The 25,680-nt window shown below is 37.0% G+C and overlaps 2 protein-coding genes across 2 annotated transcripts; both read left to right on the top strand.

Annotated features, from left to right (window-relative positions):
• Window positions 1–48: 48 nt before the first annotated feature.
• LOC115222113 (proteasome subunit alpha type-1) lies at window positions 49–14,377 on the top strand. The gene is made up of 11 exons (XM_029792240.2): window positions 49–205; window positions 1,487–1,531; window positions 2,961–3,062; window positions 4,252–4,355; window positions 5,963–6,051; window positions 7,146–7,216; window positions 8,317–8,446; window positions 9,486–9,565; window positions 11,505–11,576; window positions 13,831–13,887; window positions 14,087–14,377. The coding sequence occupies exons 1-11, from the start codon at window positions 203–205 to the stop codon at window positions 14,189–14,191; spliced, it is 858 nt and encodes a 285-aa protein (XP_029648100.1). The 5' UTR covers window positions 49–202; the 3' UTR covers window positions 14,192–14,377.
• Window positions 14,378–19,875: 5,498 nt separating this feature from the next.
• LOC115222356 (zinc finger protein 98-like) lies at window positions 19,876–23,863 on the top strand. Its single transcript, XM_029792553.1, has 5 exons — window positions 19,876–19,921; window positions 20,090–20,216; window positions 20,613–20,738; window positions 21,847–21,995; window positions 23,769–23,863. The coding sequence occupies exons 1-5, from the start codon at window positions 19,876–19,878 to the stop codon at window positions 23,861–23,863; spliced, it is 543 nt and encodes a 180-aa protein (XP_029648413.1).
• Window positions 23,864–25,680: the final 1,817 nt, after the last annotated feature.

The following is a 25,680-nucleotide window of genomic DNA, read 5'->3' as shown; positions in this document are numbered from 1 at the left end:
TTTCGCCAGAAGAAAAGACAATTTTTATAAAAAGCAAGGGAAATAATTTAGAGCTCTTCTCACAAAGAGGTAGAAATAAACGTAGCGGTTTTATTTTCCTGAGTCATTTTTGGAAACAAGTTTTGATTCCAGTTCCTGACTTTATTGGAGAAATATTTGAGTATTATTGTTGTTGGACTGGATTGAATCGAGTCTAATCGCTATGGTAAGTATTTTGGTGCCGATCAGATTACTTCATGTGTTTTTGTTTTGTCGTTCTTCTACATTTTAAATATATTCTCTCTTTCTCTCTCGTTGTGGGACATGCTGCCTTTTAAAAGTTCTCAGATTTGCACATTCTCTTGTGATTATATATATATATGATATATACGTGTGTAGGATTGGATTTTTATGCTTGAAAACATTAGCTTGCTCAATACACACTTGGGGGTAAATGTGCTGAGCCTATTGTATGAGGAAGCTCAATAACTCCATTTGATGGTTTCACGTAGACAGTTTACAAGGTGTGAATTTAGTGCGGTAAATTTCTACCCCACTTCTCGGTTTCTTAATGCGTAGACACACACACACATATATATGTATATATGCACGTGTGTGTCACGAAACCTCCCAAAACTAGAAACCCTGAATTTAGCATTATTCTAACATAAGATTATCAGTGAAAACAATCATGCAATATCAAAATATGTGGTCACTATAGACTATGAACTCTTTTGACAAGTTCAGCCTTACGAGAACGAAGGACAAAGAATAACGAAACCCCAAGATGTCAAAAAGAAGATTCAATGCCTACAAACATGTCGAAACGTATGAATATGCTTGATCTACAAGCCTTTTGTCGCCAAACGATCGCATGTAGTGAGAGAAGTTCAGAGTAGCATCGGAGTAAATTATCAGCTTCGAATGAATAAATGATATTCAATGAAATATCGAGAGACCAAAAGGAATGAGTGGGAGTTAATCAAAAGTGTTAGGATCGGACGATTGGGCTGTTAACCCTCCGTAGATAAAAGATTTGTTTATCACGAGAAGATTAACCAGAAACATTGTCTATAAACGCAACTGTTTACAACTTCCATGCACTCTCTGATTCTTCGTCTTTTAATGTCATTTATTCAGTTCGAAGTAGCGGGTTATTTGTTGTTTATGCGTTCACTTAAAAAAATAATATAAATTCAGTTTTCTAAATTTATCATTCTATTCTAAAAGTTTTTATTACTTCCCCTGATTCTTTTTGGAGAGGTGGGGGGAGAGGCTTGAAATGACGACCTCGGAAAGATGTAACGCAAAATGAACATGAATGGGGTTTGAACTCACAACGTAGTGCGACATAAACAAACATTGCCAAATACCTTTAAATATTTTGTCTGAGGCCTTACCATTTTTTTTTTTTCCATATTTTGTATTCCATTTTCCTTTTTAATTTTTGTTTGTAATTTGAATTATACATGTAATTACAATGTTTTAAATTAATTTCTGCTTCCAGTTCCGAAATCAGTATGACAATGACGTTACTGTATGGAGCCCACAGGTGAGTTTATACTTTTTTTCCCCCCGGAAAACTTCGAAAACCTGCATCAGTAAATCTTTCCTGTAATGTTTTCAGGCGAGCTGTTATTGGTAAGGGTGGTACAAAAATTCAAACAAGTTTTGAAGAGCTCAACAATAATATTTATCATTGATATATTCTTTGTTGCTTTTCAACCTTTTGATTACTCTTAACACATTTGCTATTTTGAATAATCGTGTCAGCACCTTTTAGATCATTTTAGTAATACATCTATCTTCGTTTATCACGGATTTGGTTTCAAAAACAGCGATAAATGAATCATCTCCATACACTTTGTAAATGGAACGAATAATAGATTCATTGACACCAAAATCGTTGCCCACGGCAATAAAATAGTTCTTGATCATTTCTACTTCTTGTGCAGAATACAGTTGTCTGTCGTTTGTTAAGATTGAGCACTGTCATGGTTTATTTTATTTTATTTAAATCCATTTACAAAGGAAGCAGTCTCTTGCATGTAACCACATGCAATAGTCAGTACATTCTGGGGTGGTCACTGGAATGTTTTGTGGTACAGGCAGATCAATTTGTGATAAGCGTAACACAGTTCATTATTAGCATACTGTATTATCCTGGATCAGTAGTGTATGAATCCATGATAAACGAGGTTGCGTAATTCGTTTGACATTGTTACAATGGTAAACAACAAAAGACAAGGCTGTAGGTAATTGCACTACTTGCTAATCAAAGTAACTGCAGTCTTCAGTAGGGCTTCATTATGGTCTAGTCAGTAACTGACAACAGTGGTTGTTTGCTGGTTCAATGAGAGGACTTGGTCAAGCCTATGAAAAACACATGAGGTGATCAATCTGCCAGAAATGGACACAAGCTTTGTAATCACATGGCTCCTAATTTGGTTCTACTGCACAGTGTTTTCAAGATGAGACTTGAGTCAGCCCTTGTGAGTGAATTTGAAGAAGCCTGTTGGATGGTCTCTACATGTTCTTGGGCAGTAGACCTATTCTCTGCTCTTTCATGCTTGCCGTAGTTGGATGGAGTTTTTTGAGGCAGATTTTCTCCAGCCAAATGCCCTTCCTCACATAAACTCTGGCTTGTTTTGAAGTAAAGTAATATTTCCCCATGGCCAGTCTTGTTTCTGCAGAATATTGGAAATAAGTGACAATCATTTACAACTATCATGCAATATCAAGACAAGGACACACACACGTGTGTGTCTCCTTTTATTTTCCTCCTAGCAAATTCACTCACAAGGCTTTAGTTGGGCCAAGGTGTCACATAGTGGGACTGAACCCTGGACCATGTGGTTGGAAAACAAACTTCTTACCACACAGCCATGCCTGCACCTGATGTTGACAGCAAAAGAATTGTAAAATGAATATTTGTTCTTTCTGTATTTCTAAATATTTATGTGTTTTTAATGTTATTTCAGGGTCGTATCCATCAAATTGAGTATGCTATGGAAGCTGTGAAACAAGGCTCAGCTACTGTTGGACTCAAATCAAAAAATCACGCTGTTTTAGTTGCACTAAAGGTATGTTTTTGTATGTGTGTATATATATATATATATATTATTTACGTTATATACCGTCATCGTTTAACGTCCGTTTTCCATGCTAGCATGGGTTGGATGGTTCAACTGGGGTCTGGGAAGCCAGGAGGCTGCACCAGGCTCCAGTCTGATCTGGCAATGTTTCTACAGCTGGATGCCCTTGCTAACACCAACCACTCTGTGAGAGTAGTAGGTGCTTTTTATGTGCCACTGGCACAAGGGCCAGTGTAGGCTGACAACGACCACAATCGGTTGGTGCTTTTTACATGCCAGTGGCATGGAAGTCAATCAAGGTGGCACTGGCATTGGCCACATTCAAGTGGTGCATTTTTGCATGCCACCGGCACAAGGATCAAACTACAATTTCCATTTGATTTTCATTTTGATATTGCTGATGTTGATGTACTTGACTCAATAGGTCTCCTCAAGCACAGCATGTCACCCTATGATCCAGGTACTGTTGAATGGGCTTGGGCTATATATATAGCAAAAATCAGTGGAGGGCAGATTTTCGTAGATCCAGATCCTTTATCATGGGGATACAAAATACATAAAAAATTCATTTAGATGTTAGGTTTCAAGCTCTCCAATATTACAAACCAAAGAAAGGCAGTATTACAAAACCATACGATCGTTTTGAGGGGTGTGTTTGTATTGGGCAAGTTTTCCAGCCAATACAAGTAGTCATATTTTTCTCATCAGAGGTATAAATAAATTGATTAAAATGGTTTTACAATTGAGAAAGCTTAAAATATCTCCTTACAGAACTTGGAGTCATATCGAGTAATGTTATATTTGTAAAAAAAAAAGAAATGTTATAGTATTTAAAAAAAATATTTACACTCTTTAGTGTTAAATCTTGGTGCAAATTTTTTTTCCCTTTCATACTTTTAGCTTTGCCCCATATATAAGTTACACCCCAGTTTTATCATTTATAACATTGTGTGACTTAAACATGAGTAAATCAATGATGATGGTGGTGTGTGATTTTGAGAGAGATTTGGTTGTTATTTCTAGCAGCCTGAACAACTACCTAGAGTTTCTTTATTGTTTCACTCTACATGTGTTGAGTGATTTTCTTCCCAGAGTTCCCTGTCATATAACTTTTACAATTTATATTCAACACTGTTATTCTGTCACCATCATTTGTTGTTAATGTTTCTGTTTACAGCGTGCCCCATCAGAGCTATCTGCTCACCAAAAGAAGATAATTCCAATAGATGATCATGTTGGCATCTCCATTGCTGGCCTTACAGCTGATGCACGTTTGATCAGGTAATATAAAAACTAGTCACTTTTTCTCTCTTTTTTCTTTTTCTTTTCTTTATTTACATGGTTTTCCAATTCTTGAATAAATTAAAATTTCAATTGATAAAAAAAAATATTATAACATTTATCAAAATGATGCTTGTGATAACAGAAACCAAGAACGAGAAATAAAAGAGAATTGTTTTAATGGTTTGTTCTGTGGGTAAGGGTTGTGGTCATGGCTTTTGCAGGATCTCTAAGAATGGTACGATTGATCTGGCTAGTGGTCTTTTCGAACAGCTGCAGGAAAAACATGAGCAAGGAAGAATTTCAGAGGGATAATGTTTTGATGAAAAAGGATTGGATGTAGCGATTAGTGCAGGATCCAGGGAAGGAAGGGGTGGATGCTGTGAGTTAGTTGAAGGGAAGTAATCTCTGTGTCTGCATGGTTGAATGATTGCAAATGGCTTGGCTCAAGGCCACAAAAATCACTAAGTTTGGTTGTGTATCATGAAATGATGGAAACTCTTGTGATTTTGGAAAGAACTTTCTTTAACATTTTTGTTACCATATTTCGTAGAAATCTGTTTTTGTTTGTTAATTTTGAAAATAATGCAGAATATACCATATTTTAACGTGTATAAGGAACCCTTTTTTGTCAAAAATTAGGTTAAAAAAATATGGAAGTTTCTTACATATGATTAGTATTATAGATATTAATAAATTACTTAATTCCTTGAACCTCAAATCTCCAAATTAGGGGCTTCCTTATACACATTAAAATACGGTGACTGTCATTTTAAAGCTAGTATTTGAAGCATAAATTAACGTGAAATTTTCATGGAAGGTTTGAATTTGGGTCATTTAAAACATTTTGTTACCATATTTCTATTGAAATTGACTGCCCTTGTTCCAAATGATTTTGACAATAATGAAGAATTTGGTAAACTGTCATTATTAAACTAGTGTTTTAAGGCAGTAAGCTACGAGATTCATTAGCTGGGAAAATGTTTAGTGGTATTTCATTTGCCTTTATGTTCAGAGTTCAAATTCTGCTGAGGTCAGCTCTGCCTTTCATCCTTTTGGGGCTCAATAAAAATAAGTACCAGCAAACACTGGGGGCCGATGCAATCAACTGTCCCTGTCCCTACCCAAATTTTAGGCCTTGTACCTATAATGTAAAGGATTGTTAAAATTAGTGTTTGGAACATAAACTAATGTGAAATTTGGGCAGAAAGCTTGGATTTAGAATAACTTTAAATCAAGGAGTTTGTATCATAGAACCAAGGACAGTCTTAAGTAGGGTGGCATGAAAAGGGCTAAGAAATAACAGCACCCAAACTTGTAAATTTTATTAACTGCTTTTTGCAAATGTAGGCTATTGGTGAATAGACGCAATTTTATGTCACGTTCTCATCTAATTCTTTATTGATTTTAGAGATGAAGGGCAGAGTTTACTCTGAAGAGTTTTGAACTCAGAACAGAAAGAAATGGAACTAAAAACTGCAAAACATTTAGTGAGATTCTCTGTTGTTTCTGCTACATTGAAATACTTGTAAATGCTTTTACTTTTGTTGTTGTTGTTCTGATTGTATATTACTAAGAAAATCTGATTCGTTGTTTTATGTTTTCAGTAACTTCATGAGGACTGAGTGCTTGAATTCAAGATATGCTTATGATGAACCGTTACCTATTTCTCGTTTGGTCTGCATGATAGGAAACAGTATCCTTATTATCATTATTATTATTATTAATCCAAGGTTGACTTTGCCTTTCATCATTTAAAATCTGTTTTCCATGTTGGCATGGGTTTGACAGGTTGACAGGAGCTGGCAAGGCCAGAGAGGTGCACCAAACTCCAGTTGTCTGTTTTGGCATAGTTTTTATGGCTGGATGCCCTTCATAATGCCAACCACTTTACAGAGTGTACTGGGTGCTTTCTATGTGGCACCAACACCAACGCTCTATATGAAGTACCAGCATGGGTACTTTCTATTTGGCACCAACGCTCTATATGAAGTACCAGCATGGGTACTTTCTATGTGGCACCAACACAAATAGGATTGTTCTAAGACTGGATGATCTGGGGCTGAACAAAAACAATGAAGTGAGAGTTGAACCTGTTTTTCAGCCAGGTACATCATCATTCTCATTTTAGGACCTCTTTTTCATACTGGCATGGGTTGGACAGAATATGCTTGAGGTAGATTTTCTATGGCCAGATGCCCTTCCTGTCACCAACTCTCACCTGTTTACAACCAAGGTAATATTTCCCCCAAGGTCAGACACATCCTTGCAAAATATTGGAAATGAATTACACCGCTTGCGTGGCAGTGACATACATTTACCATTATCACTCGATGTGGAAACAAGGAGAGACAAACACACCCATTCATGCACATACAACAGGCTTCTTTTGTTATGGGGTGATAAACACAGATGCAAAGATACACATGCACACTCATGCACATGTATATATGACAGGCTTCTTTCAGTTTCTGTCTATCAAATCCACTTACATGTCTTTGGTTAACCCAAGGTTATAGTATGCCATGCAGTGGGTCTGAACCCAGAACTATGTAATTTCAAAGTGAGCTTCTTATCGCACAGCCATGCCTGTAGCTACATTAAGGTAGACCGGGTCATGTGTCTTAATCAGCATCTGGTTTATAATTGAATTCATGTATGTGTGGTCTACTCCAACATCTCTTCCCTTCATCTCTGCCACCTTGGGTAATGCAATGGTGTTTTATTTCTGAAGTGTTCTCATCTTTTGTTTAAAAAAACTGCTTTTGCTGTTCTTCCTTGACTTAGCAGAATCTCAAATCCCCACTCAACGGTATGGCCGGAGACCATTTGGGGTTGGATTGCTTGTTGCTGGTTATGATGTAAGTAAAACGCTTTGGTTGTTGTTCTTGTTGCACTGATTTATGTGTATATATTTGTGTGTGTATATAATTTGTGTGTGTATCATCATTTAACATCTGTTTTCCATGCTGGCATGTGTTGGATGGTTTGCTAGAAACTGACGAACTGGGGGTCTGCACCTGGCTTCAATTGTCTGTTTTCGCATGGTTTCTATGGTTGGATGCCCTTCCTAATGCCAACCACTTTGCAGTGAGTACTGGGTGCCTTTTTACCTGGCATCAGATACAAACTGGTCTCAGGTCAGATTTTGATGTTTATATATTTAAACATTGACATAACTTGAGGGTAGAAATGAATGTTACAGGAGATTAGATCACAAGTAATCAATAAAAGATCAGTTGTGATATATGCTGATAATGGTTGTGATACACACTGATATTCTTCAAGAACAAATTATAAGGTAAGTTTGTATTAATGATATAAAATAGTAGGTTCAGGTGATTATCATAAGTAGAATCCAAACCTGGGTAAGAAGAAGGAACATTAATTGTAAGAAGTTCTTATCTTACATTATTATTAATGATATTACCTGAATAAATTATGTTTATTACTCAATCTTGTGTAATATAAGAGAGATGTGGTTGATATTTCTAAAACAACAAGTATCTATTTAGTCGCTCCCTTGTTGGTTCATATTATGTGTATGTTGTCCATGCTGGCATGGGTTGAATGGTTTGATCAGGGCTGCCAAGCTGGAATGTTGCACCAGACTCCAGTCTGATTTGGCATGGTTTCTATGGCTGCATGCCCTTCCTAACACCAACCACTCTGCGTGTGTAATGGGTGCTTTTACATGCCATTTCATGACACCAGTGTCTGCCATGATTGCAATTTTACGGGTTTTCTCCTCAAGTATGTCATAATGCCAAAGGTCCTTTTAGGAATATTTTGCAAATCTCATGTATGTGTGTTTATGAGAGAAATGGAGATTTGGAATTCCTCAAATGAAATATATTTAAATCCTGCCAACCTGTACACAACAGATCTTCCTTTTCATACCACATCATTTATTCACCGAATTTATTTTCATTTATGTTTTCCTTCTTATTCTTCATTTAAGGGCATGGGGCCTCACATTTATCAGACATGTCCTTCAGCAAACTATTACGACTGCAAGTGTATGGCCATAGGAGCACGGTCTCAGTCTGCCAGAACCTATTTGGAAAAACACCTGAAAGATTTCTCAGACTGTAAGTATTGAGCCAACCAATAAACCCCTTTGATGTTGCTACACCAAAGAGTCAGCGTCATCATCATCACTATCATTATCATATCACCATCATCATCACCACCACCACCATCACCAGCATCATCTTCATCCTCATCACCACCAGCATCATCACTATCTTCGTCATCATCACCATCATCATCGTGTGTTTCATTGTCCACTTTTCCATGCTTTCATGGGTTGGATGGAATTTGTGGAGGTGCATTTTCTATGGCTGGATGCCCTTCCTGTCCCCAAACCCTTGTCATCTTGCCAAGTAATATCATATTTACCCATGACTTGACACATATTCATGGGTGATTGGAGACACTCATTTACAACTATCACCTAATGCAAAGACAAAGAAACACACATACATACACGCGCGCACACACACAAACACACTAGGTTTCTAAATTTTAAACTTGAACTTGTTAAACACAATCTCAAGGTTTGGGGATTTTTCAAAAAATCTTTGAAACATGTTCTTTTATTCTCTTCAGTCATTTGAGTGCGGCCATACTAGAGCATCACCTTTAGTCGAACAAATGAACCCCAGGACTTACTCTTTGTAAGCCTAGTACTTATTCTATTGGTCTCTTTTGCTGAACCACTAAGTTACGGGGACGTAAACACACTAACATTGTTTGTCAAGCAATGGTGGGGGTACAAACAGACACACAACCATATGCATACATACATACATATATATATATACATATATATATATATATATACATATATATATATATATATATATATATACACATATACACACACACACATGATGGGCTTCTTTCAATTTCTGTCTACCAAATCCACTCACAAGGCATTGGTCGGCCCAAGACTATAGTAGAAGACACTTGCTGAAGGTGCCACACAGTGGTACTGAACCTCGAACCATGTGGTTGGTAAGCAAGCTACTTACCACACACCCACACCTTTGCCTATGTTCTGTATTAATAAGAATATATACATTTTTTTTTTTCAGTAATCATGTGTTTGTTTTGTTTGTTGTTTAGGTTCAGTAAATGAACTGGTACGACATGGCTTGAGAGCTCTCCGTGATACTTTACCTCAAGACGTAGAACTAACTAATAAGGTATTATCTTATTTATTTTTCTCCTTTTCCGTCTCTTAATTCCAGTGCACATAATGGCTTTTGTGTATGTGTGCTTATGTATATATGTGCTTATATATATGTAAACATGCACACACACTTTTATGTATATACTTGCGTGCATGCACACAAATATATTTCATATATGGATTAATATTTAACTGATTTATTCTTCTGATCATCATGTTTTAATACCATTCTTCCAAGTAATTTTTGTTTGCCATACTGACCATTGGCTATTATAGGCTTTACATGTATGCATAAATGTGTGCGTGTGCGCATTTGAGTGCTTGTGTATATACGTGTATTTGTGTGTGTGTATGTAACACCCTCAGAAGAAAAAGAATCAAAATAATTTATCTTTTCTCTTTGAGTATGCAGTAGGGCAAAACTCTGAGTAAACATCTGTGAAAACCATATTTCAAACCTTCACCTTACTAAATATTTTATAAATTAATTGAAACAAAGGCAGGGTATTTCAAGAAAAGTAAGCTAACAAAAGGGTCAAACTCTGTTGAAAAGGCCCCTGTTCTTTTGGTAGGCAAAGAAGCTATTATATTGTAATTTGGAACAGCTACTGAGTCTTGAACCTGTTTTGGTGATAGCATTCTTGGCATTGGGGGCAAACCCACATATACAGAGGGAGAGAGAGAGAGACATTACAATTTATTTATTGAACACGATTGACATAAGCACTTTCCCTCTCCTTGAACACATAAAGAGAAATATGATGACAGAGAGAGAGAGTGAGACAGACATCGTCATCATTTAGTGCTCATTTTCCATGCTGGTGTTTGTTGCAAGTGTATGGTTTGCGGTTTGGGCATTTTGCCAAATGCTACTATGGTGGCTTTTGAATTAGTGAACAAAAATGTATTTCTTGGGCTGCGTGAAGAAGTAATTAACAACCCTTACAAACATATAGCAAAAAGATGTTATTACTGCATGTAGTGTTTTCTGTGTTGGTCTTTTACAAATAATAACAGCAATAATTACATGCAGGGAGAGACATGCTGCTTGAGATTTACAAAAAAAGTTTGGCAATCTGTAACTGGCCCAAAACAACCGGAAATTAATTGCGCTATATTTGTCACATTGAAAATTCCTGTCTATTATCTGCCATCTGTCTTAATTGGCAGGAAGTGGTGATCAGAATGGAGATGTCATACAGCTGTCTCAGTATGCTGTGATTACCACCGAAACCACCTTTATATAGGGCACAAGGTTCTAGAATATCAAATCATGTGATGGCTTGACGTTGATTGGTTGATTAATAGACCGATCATGTGAAACTGCTGTGATTTGACAGTGATGTTTGCTCAGCTACCTTGTGCATGTGAAGAGAGGACTTGTTTGTAGCAGAGTCATTCAGTACATTTTAATGTGTTGGGGTGATGTCGAATAAGTCACCATTGAACCAGTGATGCCAAAATATCTCCTGCCTGCATCTCTTGGCTCAGCACAAGGAACAGCATTCAACATTACATATTTGGATCACTTGCAGTTATTTGAATCACTGCAATCTGTGACTCACTTCAGTCGACATTGGTTTGGGGCTAAACAGCAACATACAACAAAAAAACAAGAAAATCTTATGGTTGCTTGACCTGCTAGAAATAGCAGCCAAATCTCTCTGAGTATACTATACATAAAAAGAAAAAGTCTTGATGATTGCAACATCAAGATCATATGTGATCTCAACCAGGTCTGACCTGGGGCTAAACAACAAAAGCAACAGAAAGAGCAGCCAGCATTGGTGAAGCTTACCTGCAAATAGTCAGGATTTTCAGAAAGTTTCATTTTTGATTTTAAAAAAATTGTTTTTTGGAAATCCTTGACTCTGAAATTTCTAAATTGCATTTGGATATACATATTTTATTTATTTGTTTATGGATTCTGTTTTCTTTTTCTTCTTTTTCAGAATTGTTCCTTGTCTGTTGTTGGTGAAGACACAAAATTTACCATTTATGATAATGAGGATGTTAATGAATTTGTATCCTTCTGTTACTTAATCAGTTTTTTTGTATCAATTGACTGACTTGACATTACATTTGACAGTAGCCATTCCCCCTTCAAATACTGCCCCTCCTCTTTAATCAAGGAGCGGGCCTTTTGCTTATGGTTTTCCAGTCGTGTGAGGTACTTGGTAGCCTTCCTAATGCTGGTGGCATGAAGAAAACAGCACCCAGCGCATTCTGCAAATTGGTCGGCATTGGAAGGGCACCCAGCTATTGAAACCAGGCCAAAGCTGACATTGGCACCCATCACAGCCCTGCTACTTGCCAGATCATGTCAAATCATCCAACACGGACAGCAGATGATCGATTGATGATGAGGATGAGGATGATATAAAGTTGTGACATATAACCATTATTTACATCATAAGAGATATTAATAAACCATATATTAGTTAGCAAACTCCTGTGTAGATGAGTAAGAAATGAAGGGAGAACCTGTTGTTAGCTAAGAAGACTGAGGCAAAACGGTCATATTGACTGGTGGCAACGGTTTCAATAATATAGCTGTTGTAGTCAGGCTTGAATTCACGACTACATAGTTTGGTGGTTCCAGGGGCATGTGCAGCCTGCCAGGTATCTTTCTGGCAGCCCCTGATGGTCTTTCCTCTATAAATATAATAGATTTTTCTTTCATTAACTTGTGTTTTACTATTTTGGTACAGATCCTACCAAAAAATCCAGGTTTTGGCACCTTGCTGTACTCAAGAAGACTATTGCTTCACAGCAGAAGTGTTAAGATCGGTCCACCAAGTGGTGTAAAGCACCTGTGGCCATGCCATGTAAGAACACCCAGCACACTGTAATGTGGTTGGTGTTAGGAAGGGCATCCAGCCGTTGAAACCATGCCTAATCCGACAGGAGTCTGGTACAGTTTCAGAATGGAATCATATGTTACAGTTCTATATTTAAGAGATGAGGAATTATGTACATAATTTACATTTGACAGATGTTTGTTCTCATCTTGTTTGTTGTTAACACAACATTTCGGCTGATATACCCTCCAGCCTTCATCAGGTGTCTTGGGGAAATTTCGAATGTTCTCATTCCTAAGGTATTTTTCGATATTATTATTATTATTATTCAGGTCACTGCCTGAATCGAACTCGGAATCTTGGGGTTAGTAGCCCATGCTCTTAACCACTACGCCATATGCTGGAGTTCAATTCCAGGCAGTGACCTGAATAATAATAATATCAAAAAATACCTTAGGAATGAAAACCCAGGTTCCAAATTTCCCCAAGACCCCTGATGAAGGCTGGAGGGTATATCAGCTGAAACGTGTTAATAACAAACAAGATGAAGATAAAGCACCGTCCGTTCGTGGCCGTTTGCCAGCTCTGTCTGGCCCCGTGTCGGTGGCACGTAAAAGCACCATCCGTTCGTGTCCGTTGCCAGCCTCGGCTGGCCCCCGTGCCAGTGACACGTAAAAGCACCGTCCGTTCGTGGCCGTTAGCCAGCTCTGTCTGGCCCTGTGTCGGTGGCACGTAAAAGCACCATCCGATTGTGTTCGTTGCCAGCCTCGGCTGGCCCCCGTGCCGCTGACACGTAAAAGCACCATCCGTTCGTGGCCGTTTGCCAGCTCTGTCTGGCACCTGCGCAGGTGGCACGTAAAAAACACCCACTACACTTGCGGAGTGGTTGGCGTTAGGAAGGGCATCCAGCCGTAGAAACACTGCCAGCTCTGACTGGGCCTGACGAAGCCTTCCAGCTTCACGGACCCCAGTTGACCCGTCCAACCCATGCTAGCATGGAAAGCGGACGCTAAATGATGATGATGATGATGAATTCTCATCTCTTAGATATAGAACTGTAACATATGATTCCATTCTGAAACTATAAGATAGCATCTGTTAGTCTGACAATTTATAAATTGAAGGAAAGGTACCAAACTGACATGCTGAACAGAATTCTTCATGGATTGTACTTTGGGAAGCTCTGGCATAATTGGTGAAATTTTGCACAAAATGTCATGCAGTGCTTAGTTGTGTTCTGAGTTCAAATCCTGCCCAGGTGCATTTTGACTTCAAAGTCCCAGTTAAATATCAATACTAATTTAATTAAATGTAGCTCCCCACCACCACCTCTCTGAAATGTCTAACCTTGTGCCTATCTGAAATTCATATTATTACTATTCTTAATATTGGCTAATTAACACTATATCACTTGTTGTGTTGCTATGTGTGTTTGTTTCTTTTCTTCAAATTTGTTATTCCTTTAACTCTTCGTTAGTTGCAATTGATTGAGAGGGATGAACGCTCTCGAGCACCTCCTGCTAAATCAGATGAGGTGAGTTATTAAAAACAAAAAATGAAAAAAATCTTATTTATTTTTTAAAACCATTTTTCTTTCATCATGTCCTTGATATTCAGCATAATTATTGGAATAACCATGAAATTTCATTTCACAATTAAAATGGTTGTCACTGCAGCTGCCCCAATGGAGATAGGTTCTCTCATCATTATTCTTCATATTTTCTTTATTTCAGACCCCCATGGAACAAGATACTGCACCTGCGTCTTCGGATGGGGCTACTGACCAGCCACCTGCTGAAGAGGGGCCACAGCCAGATGTTGCCATGGACCCAGAATAATCACTTCATTCTTTTAGATTGATTCATCACATATTTCTGATTTTTTTTTTTTTTTCAAACTTGAAGATTTTTTTCTCCAGCATTCTTCAATTCACGTTTTGTCCAGCGTCTTACATTTTAGGCTGTTTGGAGCATATGTAATAATAATAATAATAATTACGTAATAATATCATTACTTTAAAAAAAGATTAAAGTAAATTTGCAGTTTGTTTTATATTTTTACTTATTGTGTGTATGTGATCTCGAGAGTGGATTAGGTGAAAACTGAAAGGGTTTGTCTGGCTGTGTGGTAAGAAGCTTGTGTCCCACTGAGTGGTGCCTTGGGCAAGTGAATTTGGTAGACAGAAACTGAAAGGCGGTGAGCTGGCAGAAACATTAGCATGCCAAACGAAATGCTTAGCAGTATTTCGTCTATCTTTACGTTCTGAGTTCAAATTCCACTAAGGTCGACTTCGCCTTTCATCCTTTCAGGGTCAATAAATTAAATACCAGTTACATACTGGGATCGATGTAAGTGACTTAATTCCTTTGTCCTTGTTTGTCCCCTCTATGTTTAGCCCCTTGTGGGCAATAAAGAAATAAGAAACTGGAAGAAGCCCATCGTGTATATATATATTTATGTGTGTTTGTCTCTTGTCACTGCTTGACAACCGATGTTGGTATGTTTACCTTGCTGTAACTTAGTGGTTCATCAAAAGAGTCTAATAGAATAAGTGCTGGTCTTACAAAGAATAAGTCCCAAGGTCGATTTGTTTAACTAAAACCCTTTAAGGCAGTGCTCCAGCATGACCACAGTCAAATGACTGAAACAAGTATAAGAATAAAAGAATGTATATATGTGTGTGTTTGTGCTGACATTGCTTAAAACAATAATAATAAAAACAAGTGTCACTTATACAAGCAGTGTCATACATTTTCAGTGTTCGTGAAAATGTCTATCCAAACCTGCTTGGAAGCAGGTGAGGATTGGTGACAGGAAAGGCATCCAGCTGTCAAAAATAGGCCTCAGTAAACACTGACCCATTCAAGTATGGAACAGTGGATGTTAAATTGACGATGATGATTGAGATTTTTGCTACTATTTCTATCAAGTTGAGCAACCACATAGAGGCTCTCTCAGCTTGTCTTGACTAAATATATTTTTGGATGGTGTTTAGATATGCCTACACTTAAGTATGACTATATATATTAGCAGGAAAGTGGAGGCTTGAGCATTGGAGCTAGTTGTGAAAAGAATCTCACCTCAGCAGCGAACAGAATATGTTGGAGATCATTCTCTGTTAATTTTAGTCTTGTAATATGGACTGGAAAAGAACCCTATCATAATGAAATATGTGGAAAATTGCAAATTTACAAGGATACACCCAGGAGAAAAACTTATTTCACTCTATGTGGAAAAACCTTTTATTGCAAACTCTAAACTTATAATGAAGAAACGAGCATCCACTGGAGATAAACCAAATTTCTGTGACAGGATGAGAAGAACATGGCTTGGGTTTTAAGCCTTTTATTCTTTTATAGTTGAAGTACTCTACTTTTGATCCAATTAATTTCAAAAATAAATAATTTAGTAAAGTGTTTTTATCATTCTTGAGCTGGTGTTTAGAACATACAGCTCTCTGGTTTACCAGTTCCAGTCAAATCGTCTAACCCATGCCAGTATGCAAAACGGACATTAAATGATGATGATATATTTATGTATATATATATACATATATAGATAAATGATAGAAAATAGTTTGAATGATATTCATCATCAAACATCTTTCCAAGCTGGCATGGGTTGGATGGTTTGACTGAAAACTGGTGAGCTACACTAGGTTCCAATCTGGTTTGGCATGGTTTCTATGACTGGATGCCTTTCCTAATGCCAACCACTCCAAGAGTGTAGTGGGTACTTTTTATGTGTCACTGGCACGAGTTACAATTGCCATGACACCGGTATTGACCACATGCTCAAATGTTGCTTTTTGTGTGCCACCAGTACTTGCATCAGCCACGGCTATGATTTCACTTGGTTTGACAGGTTTTCTCAAGCATAGCATATCACCCAACATTCTTTATTTAAAATCATTACAATTGTTTTGACAAATTTTTACACTCTTAGTGCATTAATATAATAATAAAATAATAATAATTATTATTTTATTATTATATTAATGCACTAAGAGTGTAAAAATTTGTTGTGCAAACACTATCATATCATAGGTGTAAGATGCACTTCTTCAGGTGATTGTTTGAATAAGTCCTTTGTTGGGTTATACTGTCATTTCACTTGATGGAAGAATGCATACCCAAAGAAATATGTTATATTCAGCAGTTCACAGACTAAACTAAACCTATTGGTATTGTGATAGACAAAATACAATTACTATCAAAGTACAAAACAAATAAACAGTCACAGACATACACAAAAGGGTCATGTTGGTTATGAATTACAATTCTACCTCCATGATCAGAGAAAGTGCAAAACAGAATGATGAATAAAATGAAATTAAGTGTTGAGAGATAATAATGTGATAAAGGGAGGAACACTGACCATTTCTGTGTCCATCAACTGTTTCTTTGAAAGACCTAAATTACCTGCTGCCTGTCTCAATAAAACAACTGATTCCATTCTACACATCAATCAACTATTTAAAGTTAATTCATGACCATCTAGCTTTTATATCCTTTTTTGAAGTAATTAGAAAAATAAGTTGGGTATAAAACCCCACTGTATACATACATATTCTTTCAAATACCCACATACAAAGTATTGTATATATTGGGTTGGTGCATAATTATTGCAGCTTTTTACAACAAATTTTATTTAACAAAAACTATAACAGCATGTAACATAAACATCATTAGATGATTATTCCAGAGCCTATTCACCATCTACTTCAATTACTGCTTGGCAGACGGTCAGACCATCATTTAAAGATGTTTTTGTTTAAAAAAAGCCGCAATAATTATGCACCAACCCAATAATTTCATATATATATATATATAGATAGATAGATAGATACACACATATATTACTATTTTTATTCTTTATATCAAAATATATGTTGAGTTGGAAGTCTAACCTACATATAAGGTAAGGACCCCTAAAAATTACAGATACTCATGAAATCAATTTTCTCAAATACTCTGTAGGCTCTTTAGAGGTAGTGGGTAATTTCTGCAACCTTGGGGAACTAATGAGCTGCTGGGGAGGATATACAGAAAGTGTAATTGTAAGAACAAGAATAGAAGATTTAGAGAGCCTTTATCTCTGTTGGCAATGAAAAGTCTCTCTGAGTGAAAGGAAGATTGTATGATGTGTGTATACGAACAACAACACTATGTAGTAGTGAGATGTACACCCTGAATGCAAAGGACGTGAAAACGAGAGGAATGAAGCTAGTATGCTCTGCTGGTTGTAGAGTACATCTGCAACAAAGCGCTCATGTATTAAGAGAAGTTGGGCATAAGAGGAATTAGAAGCAGTGTGCAAGAGAGAAGGCTGCTGGTTTGGTCATGTGATGCAAATGGATGCAGGCAGTTACATATAGATGTATCAATCACTTAAAGTGGATGGATATCATGGGAGAGGAGACCCAGAAAAACATGGGACAAGGTACTGAAGGTCAATCTTAAGACACTGAGCCTTATAAAGGAGATGACTAAGGGCCAAAGTATCTGGTGCCTTGCAGTACTAAAGAAGACTTGTCCACCACCACAGCAGAATTGGTACTGGTGCTGGTGCCGGTGCCAGGCAAAAAACACCCAGTACACTGTAAAGTAGTCAGTGTTAGGAATGGCATCCAGACATAGAACCCTGCCAGACAATGAAACCTAGTGTTGTTGCCTGGCTCTTACCATCTTTCAAAAAGTCCAAGTAACGAACTCAAGGATGTTTATCAATTTTCACCAATCAAAAGATTCAGAGAGGTATGTGGATGGTCCTGTGAGTATTTAGATCAGTGGTTCCCAAACTTTTTCAGGCTGCTACCCCCTTGACACCCAGGCTATATTCCTAGTGCCCCCATCCCAACTAACCATCACAAACATAGACCTCTTTTGGAAGCAACTATATTACACAAATAAAACTTGACCTAACGAACCCATTATTTTGTTGTTTTTACATGAACCGCAACCCTATTATCGCCCCCACCTTTTACATGAATCACTACCCCATTATTGTTCCACTTTTTATATGAATCGCTACCCCATTATTGCACCACTTTTCTTCAATGCTCCCTTGGAACTTTCTGCTGCCCCCAGGGGAGCAATATCATCCACTTTGGGAACCACAGATTTAGACTAACTGTGTGTGTAAATATTAAAAATTAAGTTGGCAACAAACCATTACTTTATCATGCTGCTGCTGTATAACTCTTGCCAAGAGATTTAGAAATGCAATATTTCTAATTTTGTAGATCAGTGAATTTATTTCACTTGAAATTCTATAAGCTTTCAACAGCAATTTAGTACTGACTGCTAGCAAGGCCAAGCTACTCCAGACTTCTGAAGAGTAACTACCCTGAAACTAGTCTCTGAATGTTGGCTTTGTTGAAAGGAGGTACTTATCTCCCCTGTTGGAAAACTTGAGGACACAGAACGTTTGTGTTATGTAACCAACTAGAAACTGTGTTCTTTTGGGCTAAATAGCTGTAGCATTCTTTTCTTTCCTGGGACTGCCACAATAAATTGGCAACAAACCATCACTTTATCGTGCTGCTACTGTATAACTCTCTCAGAGATTTCGAAATGCAATATTTCTAATATTTTCCTTGTTTTAAACAAAATTTCTGTAGATTTCCATGGAGGAATTGAATGATTCAAAACAGTTTTTTTAAAAACTTTTATGATATAATTTGTAATCTACACATTCATAAAGAGTATCTTTGCAAAATTTCATTTAAAATGATGCCTTTACTTTTAAAAAAATTAAGCAAAAGAAAATTCCGGGATGGGGCACCAAACTGCAGGTCTGCCTCTGTATAGTGGCGCGGCTACGTCATCTTACTCGTCTGCTTAATCCGCATTGTTCATGCGCATATTAAATCGTAATTCACTTCCGGTGCGGAATTAATGTTTCTTATCGAGACATTATGATGGGAAAGTAATTTATTTAGAATTGAACATAAAATAATTACAATATACCCATATTCATCTTTTATATTATAGGATTTATTAAAAAAAAAAAATTAGCGATTTCTGGAACGTTCGTCAAGAAATATTTGCTCAACATCACCAAAGTTGTCATCAGACACAGATATAATCTTGTCTTATGTTTGTGATAGAATTATTCTGAATTCTATGATCTGAGCTGAGATTATTATTAATATATCTTTAATTCCGTAGCTGGAGTGTGTACACGATGATTCTGAATTCTAGTTATGAGTGGATTTATTTACAAAAGGAGTGTTTGTAGCAGCATCTTCGGATATCGACTCTTGACAAATGTTTGCGAAAAGTGTCGAAGATGGAATAATTGTTGGATGTAAGCTGATAAAAGAAAGGAATGAAACCGAGAAAAGAAGAAAAAAAACATTGTGCTGAGAGAAGAAAAATTTATGAAAAGAAATGATTAAGTGTGAAACTTGATTGATTTTTGTTTTTAATTTGAAGTAATGTGAAAAATGACAGCATTGTGATATTGCTGAAAAGTCAATGACCCCGAAAGATAAACTTTTTACATTCATACGTGAGAAATGCCTTATCACTGTGATATATGTGGTAAATCATTCTCTCAGAATTGTAATTTAACAAGACACAAACATATTCATACAGGAGAGGAACCATATCACTGTGATGTCTGTGGTAAATCATTCACTCGAAATGATCATTTAAGTGAACATAAACGCATTCATACAGGTGAGAAACCTTATCAGTGTGATATCTGCGGTGAATCGTTCTCCACTAGAGGTAATTTCACCACCCACAAACGTATTCACACCGGAGAGAAACCGTATCACTGTGGTATATGTGGCAAGTCATTCTCTGTAACCAGTAACTTAAATGCCCACAGAAGCATTCACACAGGGGAGAAACCGTATCATTGTGGAATATGTGGTAATTCATTCTCTCACGGTGGTGACTTAACTAGACACAAACGTATTCATACAGGGGAGAGGCCCTATCACTGTGATATCTGCGGTAAATCGTTCCCACGAACATGTACTTTGACTACCCACAAACGCATTCACACGGGAGAAAAACCATATGCATGTGAGATCTGTGGTAAATCCTTCTCTCATAGTAGTGACTTAACTAAACACAAACGTATTCACACGGGAGAGAAGCTCTACCAGTGTTATATTTGTGGTAAATCATTCTCTGCAAGCAGTTCTTTAACTGCTCACAAACGCATCCATACAGGAGAGAAGCCCTATCATTGTGATATTTGTGGTAAATCATTCACACAACCATTTAAATTAACAACTCACAGACGCATCCATACGGGAGAGAAACCATATCACTGTGATATCTGTGGTAAGTTATTCACTCGAAGTGGTGACTTAAATAAGCACAAACGCATCCATATAGGAAAGGAACCATATCACTGTGATCTGTGGTAAATCATTCCCACGAATAACTTCACTAGGAAACAATATCATTGCGGTGAATCATTCTCTAACTATTCACAAATATATAGACATACATAAGCAAACTACTATGATTCTATGTGGTAAAATGTACCGTCTAAGACTGGTTCTCAGTCATCCTTAACTATGGACCCTTTGATTATACTATTTAATTCTGGTGGATCCCATAGCTATTCGGTGCAAAAAAACTAGTTTAACAGAAACTTTTTTCAAAATTCCTATTTTGTTTTTCACACATTAATTTACATAGGTTGAGCTATGTAAAACTTTTGAGAAAGAAACCCAGCTGTTTCTTGCAATACATACATCTAAAACAAAATTTTTTCATGGACTTTTCAAATACTGCAATGGATCCCCAATTTATTGTGTTGCTTACATGGACCCCCTCCTCCCACCAGTCTTATGTGGACTCTCAGGAGTCATATGGACCCAAGTTGACCCACTGGTCGAAAAAATGTAATAATTATTCACAAGCCTATTTGTTATTCAGGAGACAAGACGTGTCCGTTGTATGTGGTTAATTATTCTCTCACAAAGGTGACTTCACAAACGTGAGAAACCACATCACAAGTGGTTCTGTCTAAAATTTATACATATACAGTATTTTCTGTATACAGACAGTGTCCTGTCTAAAAACTATACATACATATCCAGTTTATTCATACAGAAGTGTAGACTTATAGATAGTAAATTAAAAAACAGGATAATCAACTGTGAAGTATTCACACAACTAAGAACATATGACTGTATAACAATATATTCTTTACAATCCTTGGCAGCAAGACACTTTCCTTACCTGGGTTTATTATTAATAAATTCACTTTATTTTGAATAAATTATTTTGAAAATATCTGGCAATATTCAATTTGTTTGGAATTTTTGCAATAATAAATAGGACAATATTCTGTGTAATCTTTACTATTCACTGCAAGAGATTCCAGTCAGATATGGATCAATGATGATACCATATTGTAATATTATTTATAAAGATGGTCTTTGTGACATGCCTGTAGATGTTAGAAAGTTTGTCTTCCTCTAAATTCTTGCGTGTCTATTATACCATAACTTTGATTGCAGTCTTTACAAACTTTACAAGTTTTTACGCTTTGTAGGGATTCCAATCTACGGAAATATAGAAAATGCTTTCCGTTTCTATAAAAGACAATCTCTTGGTTTGCTGTGTTCTCAACATTACTTCCATCACCTGAAAAGCAATAGAAATAGTTGTAAACAACTGCTTATATCACTTGCAATTACCTTTCTCTACAATGACTAACACAGTGCTATACATAGTGCTAACGATCTCTTAGTCTTTGACCTTAACTTACATGAGAATACCATTGTTGACATGAGTAACCTATAGCTTCCATCCATTTCCAAAAGCATATTCTAATGACTAGACTTTCAGTTCTAAGAAATACTCATGCCCGTGCTGGTGGCACATAAAAAGCACCATCCGATCGTGGCCGTTTGCCAGCTTCGTCTGGCACCTGTGCTGGTGGCACGTAAAAAGCACCCACTACACTCACGGAGTGGTTGGCGTTAGGAAGGGCATCCAGCCATAGAAACATTGCCAGATCAGACTGGGCCTGGTGCAGCCTTCTGGCTTCCCAGACCCCAGTTGAACCGTCCAACCCATGCTAGCATGGAAAGCGGACGCTAAACGATGATGATTTACTCAACGTCTTGTAACTTGAGAGTATGCTCTGGTATCTTGGTGACCAGTAATAAAATCACAGGAAAAAAAAGTCACAATTAATTTATGGGATAAGGACAAAACCCCCATGTGACTTTTTTTTACTTGGATTCAGTATCTTGTAGCCACCATTTTTATCTCCCTTTCTGCTATTCTCAAACATGTAATGCAGGGTGTCTCTTCTTTCAGCAAGACATGTGCTTGTCTGTCATACATCAGCCTTCAACCCCTCCCATAAAATATGTCTATGTTTATTCTCTGATGTTGGTTTGTTTACATTCTTGTTATTTAGTGCTTTGGGAAAAAGTGAATCATAGAATGAGTTTCAGACTTTAAAAAAACCCCATAAGTACTGAAATTAGTTGTTTAAAACCCTTCTTCAATGCAGTATCCCTACATGGCTGCAGTCAGTGATTGAAACGGATAAAAAAAGTAAACAAAATCTCTCAACCATGACCATTGTCTTCTTTAACACAAGATTCACGTTTTAGATTCTCAAATTATTGGACAACATTATTTAGGTAGAATGGCACGTTTGGAAAAGCTAATGGAATGCCTTAATCCAAGCTGACTGAGACCATTATTATTATTAAGGCGGTGAGGTGGCAGAGTTGTTAGCATGCTGGGTAAAATGCTTAGTGGTATTTCAGCCATTGCTACATTCTGAGTTCAAATTCTGCCACTTTGCCTTTCATCCTTTCGGGGTCGATGAAATAGGTACCAGTTATGCACTGGAGTCGTTGTAATTGACTAACCCCCTTCCCCTTGTGCCTAGAGTAGAAATAATTATTATCATTATCGCTAAAGCGGTGAGCTGGCTGAGTCGTTAGCATGCTGGGTACAATTCTTAACAGCATATTGTCTGTATTTATATTCTGAGTTCAACAAACTGAGCACTGGGGTTGATGTAATTGTCTTTCTCCTCTCCTGAATTTGCTGGTTGTGTGCCAAAATTTGAAACCATTATTATTATTATGGTTGGGTTGCAGCAACAAGTTCCCCCCCTGTTACCATACCTCTTGGTCTTGGATATATTCCAGGTCAGTGTCTGCCATCAAATTGTCAATGTGTGATGATGTTTTCCTTTTCTTACATCACCATAAAGTGGGTTCCACAAGACTTATTTAGATGCTTCCAGTTCAGGGTGGTGGTCACAATCACCAGAGTTGCAGCTGTCTTTGCCCGATCTCACTAACTTTCAGCAGGTCTCCATAAAGGCATTCGTTTGTCATATGTTGCTGCCATTTCACATTTAGGGCCATTCGTAGCATCCATTAAGCCCATTTCATAATTTGTTCATCAGTGTCCACGTTTTACTGCCATACAATAGCACGGATTATGCAACATGTCCATCACAGTGACAAAGACAACCTAGCCAAATATCAGGATGACCGATGACCTGTGAAGTGAATTTGTTTAAAACAGTGTTGTGCACCATCAACCTCACTCTCTCATCTGTGATAATGTTCAGCACAATGGAGAAGCTAGGTTAAAACGACAGGGGATCAAGACAGATGCAGTGGATGACCAAGGTAAGTTACTTGCCTCGTCTTGCTCTCCGCAATCCACAATGCATTGCTGCATTCATCTTCCTCTCCATTGGACCATGTAGGTTTCTTCTGCAATGTCCACTGGATCCAGTCTTCACATGTATATAGGCCAGCTCTAACCTACTAAGTAATTCATAGCTGGGGCCCCAAGAGGCACTACTACTTCGGGTCAGAGTAGACTTGCAAACAAGAGTGGCTAAAAGATGGTTTCATGCTTCTCAAAATCTTGAAAGTGCTGAATCGGGGCCTCACTATTGAATGCAATTAAAAGTCATATCCACACAACAACAACAACACCATTAACGACATCATTAATAACTTTAATAACTTTGTAATTGTAACAAGAATTTTTCCGAGATTCTGTCAAAATACACAATTTTTTAAATCCTTTTATCACTTGCTTTTTTTTCACAGACTGAAAATAAGAGAAGAGGCCAACACAGCAGAACATTGGCCTGAGTATTTTAGAGTAACATGTTTGGTACCTCATTAGAGGTTCAATTCCCTCCTTGGAACATTTTTCATTTTATCTTCTCTTTCCTATAAAGGTTAAATTTTTGTATGCAAACATATATACATACATACGCTTATACATATATATACACTAACACACACACACATATATATATATCTATATATTTGATTAATGAGAAATGAAAGATGGAAGATACGAGAAAGTTTATTGGTCACTACAATTGTTTCAACTCATCTTCTGTCTTTCTCATTAATCAAATACCAAACGAACACTGAGAAAGTGAACATGCTTTAACAGTAAACTACCAGGTTTATACCACACGATTTATTAACTAATATATATATATGTATCTGTGTGTGTGTATAGAAGGACCATACACATCTCAAAAGTAATTATACACCCTTCATTATATCATTTTGTCGGTACAGAGACTGCTCATTAGTACGATATCCAAATAGATTAAATCATTGAAAACTGCTCAGGGCATGTCTACTAAATCACTAGATTAAGTATTTAATCCTTTAGCATTTAAACCAGCCGTATCCACCCAAAAGTATTCTATCTGTTTCATTTTTAGAGTAGCCAGATCTGATCTCTCCTACCTACCCTACAATGTCATTTTAAATATAAACAATCACATCATCGAAATCTCAAAGCTGTGAGATAATGCATGATGAATAAATAAGGATTACATTTAATGAGAAACCTGAATGCTAAAAGGTTAACCCTATCAAAGAACATTTTGTTTCTAGAAACAAATCTTTCAAAAATGATGGTGTCTATTTATTTTTGAAATGTCTGTGTGTAAAACGATCTTGAGTCTAACCAAAATATATGCATATTTTTGTCTGATGCTAAAAAGAACCAGTGGTATGAAATTTTAGTAAATAATGAGAAACTAAACCATTGATAAAAATAAAATAAATAAATAAATAATTGCAGTGTAGAAGGTGTTTATAAACCATTTAAAACACACAAAAACTGTTAGATTTTTGTGCCTTTGAGACCATGACCTGTTCACTGACAAAATTCCATGCTGTATCTGACGATGTTTGTGTGTTTTTAAATGGTTTATAAACACCTTCCACACTGCAATTATTTTTGTTCCAGCACACGATCTCAGATCAGGTCACGTGCTATGCATGTACATCGCAGTAAAAATAAATAAATGCTGTCTATTTATTTAAATG

Source organism: Octopus sinensis, linkage group LG19 (genome assembly GCF_006345805.1).
Source record: "Octopus sinensis linkage group LG19, ASM634580v1, whole genome shotgun sequence".
Classification (NCBI taxonomy): domain Eukaryota; kingdom Metazoa; phylum Mollusca; class Cephalopoda; order Octopoda; family Octopodidae; genus Octopus; species Octopus sinensis.
This window is presented reverse-complemented; position numbering and strand designations above follow the sequence as displayed.

Excerpts from the sequence above, each read along its gene's own strand:
- LOC115222113 (XM_029792240.2), top strand. Across the intron at positions 9,566-11,504 it reads ACGTAGAACTAACTAATAAG|AATTGTTCCTTGTCTGTTGT; the intron begins GTATTATCTTAT and ends CTTCTTTTTCAG. Across the intron at positions 13,888-14,086 it reads CTCCTGCTAAATCAGATGAG|ACCCCCATGGAACAAGATAC; the intron begins GTGAGTTATTAA and ends TCTTTATTTCAG.
- LOC115222356 (XM_029792553.1), top strand. The coding sequence starts at position 19,876 with ATGCCTTATCACTGTGATATATGTGGTAAATCATTCTCTCAGAATT. Across the intron at positions 19,922-20,089 it reads TAAATCATTCTCTCAGAATT|GTAATTTCACCACCCACAAA; the intron begins GTAATTTAACAA and ends TCTCCACTAGAG. Across the intron at positions 20,217-20,612 it reads ATTCACACAGGGGAGAAACC|ACGCATCCATACGGGAGAGA; the intron begins GTATCATTGTGG and ends AACAACTCACAG.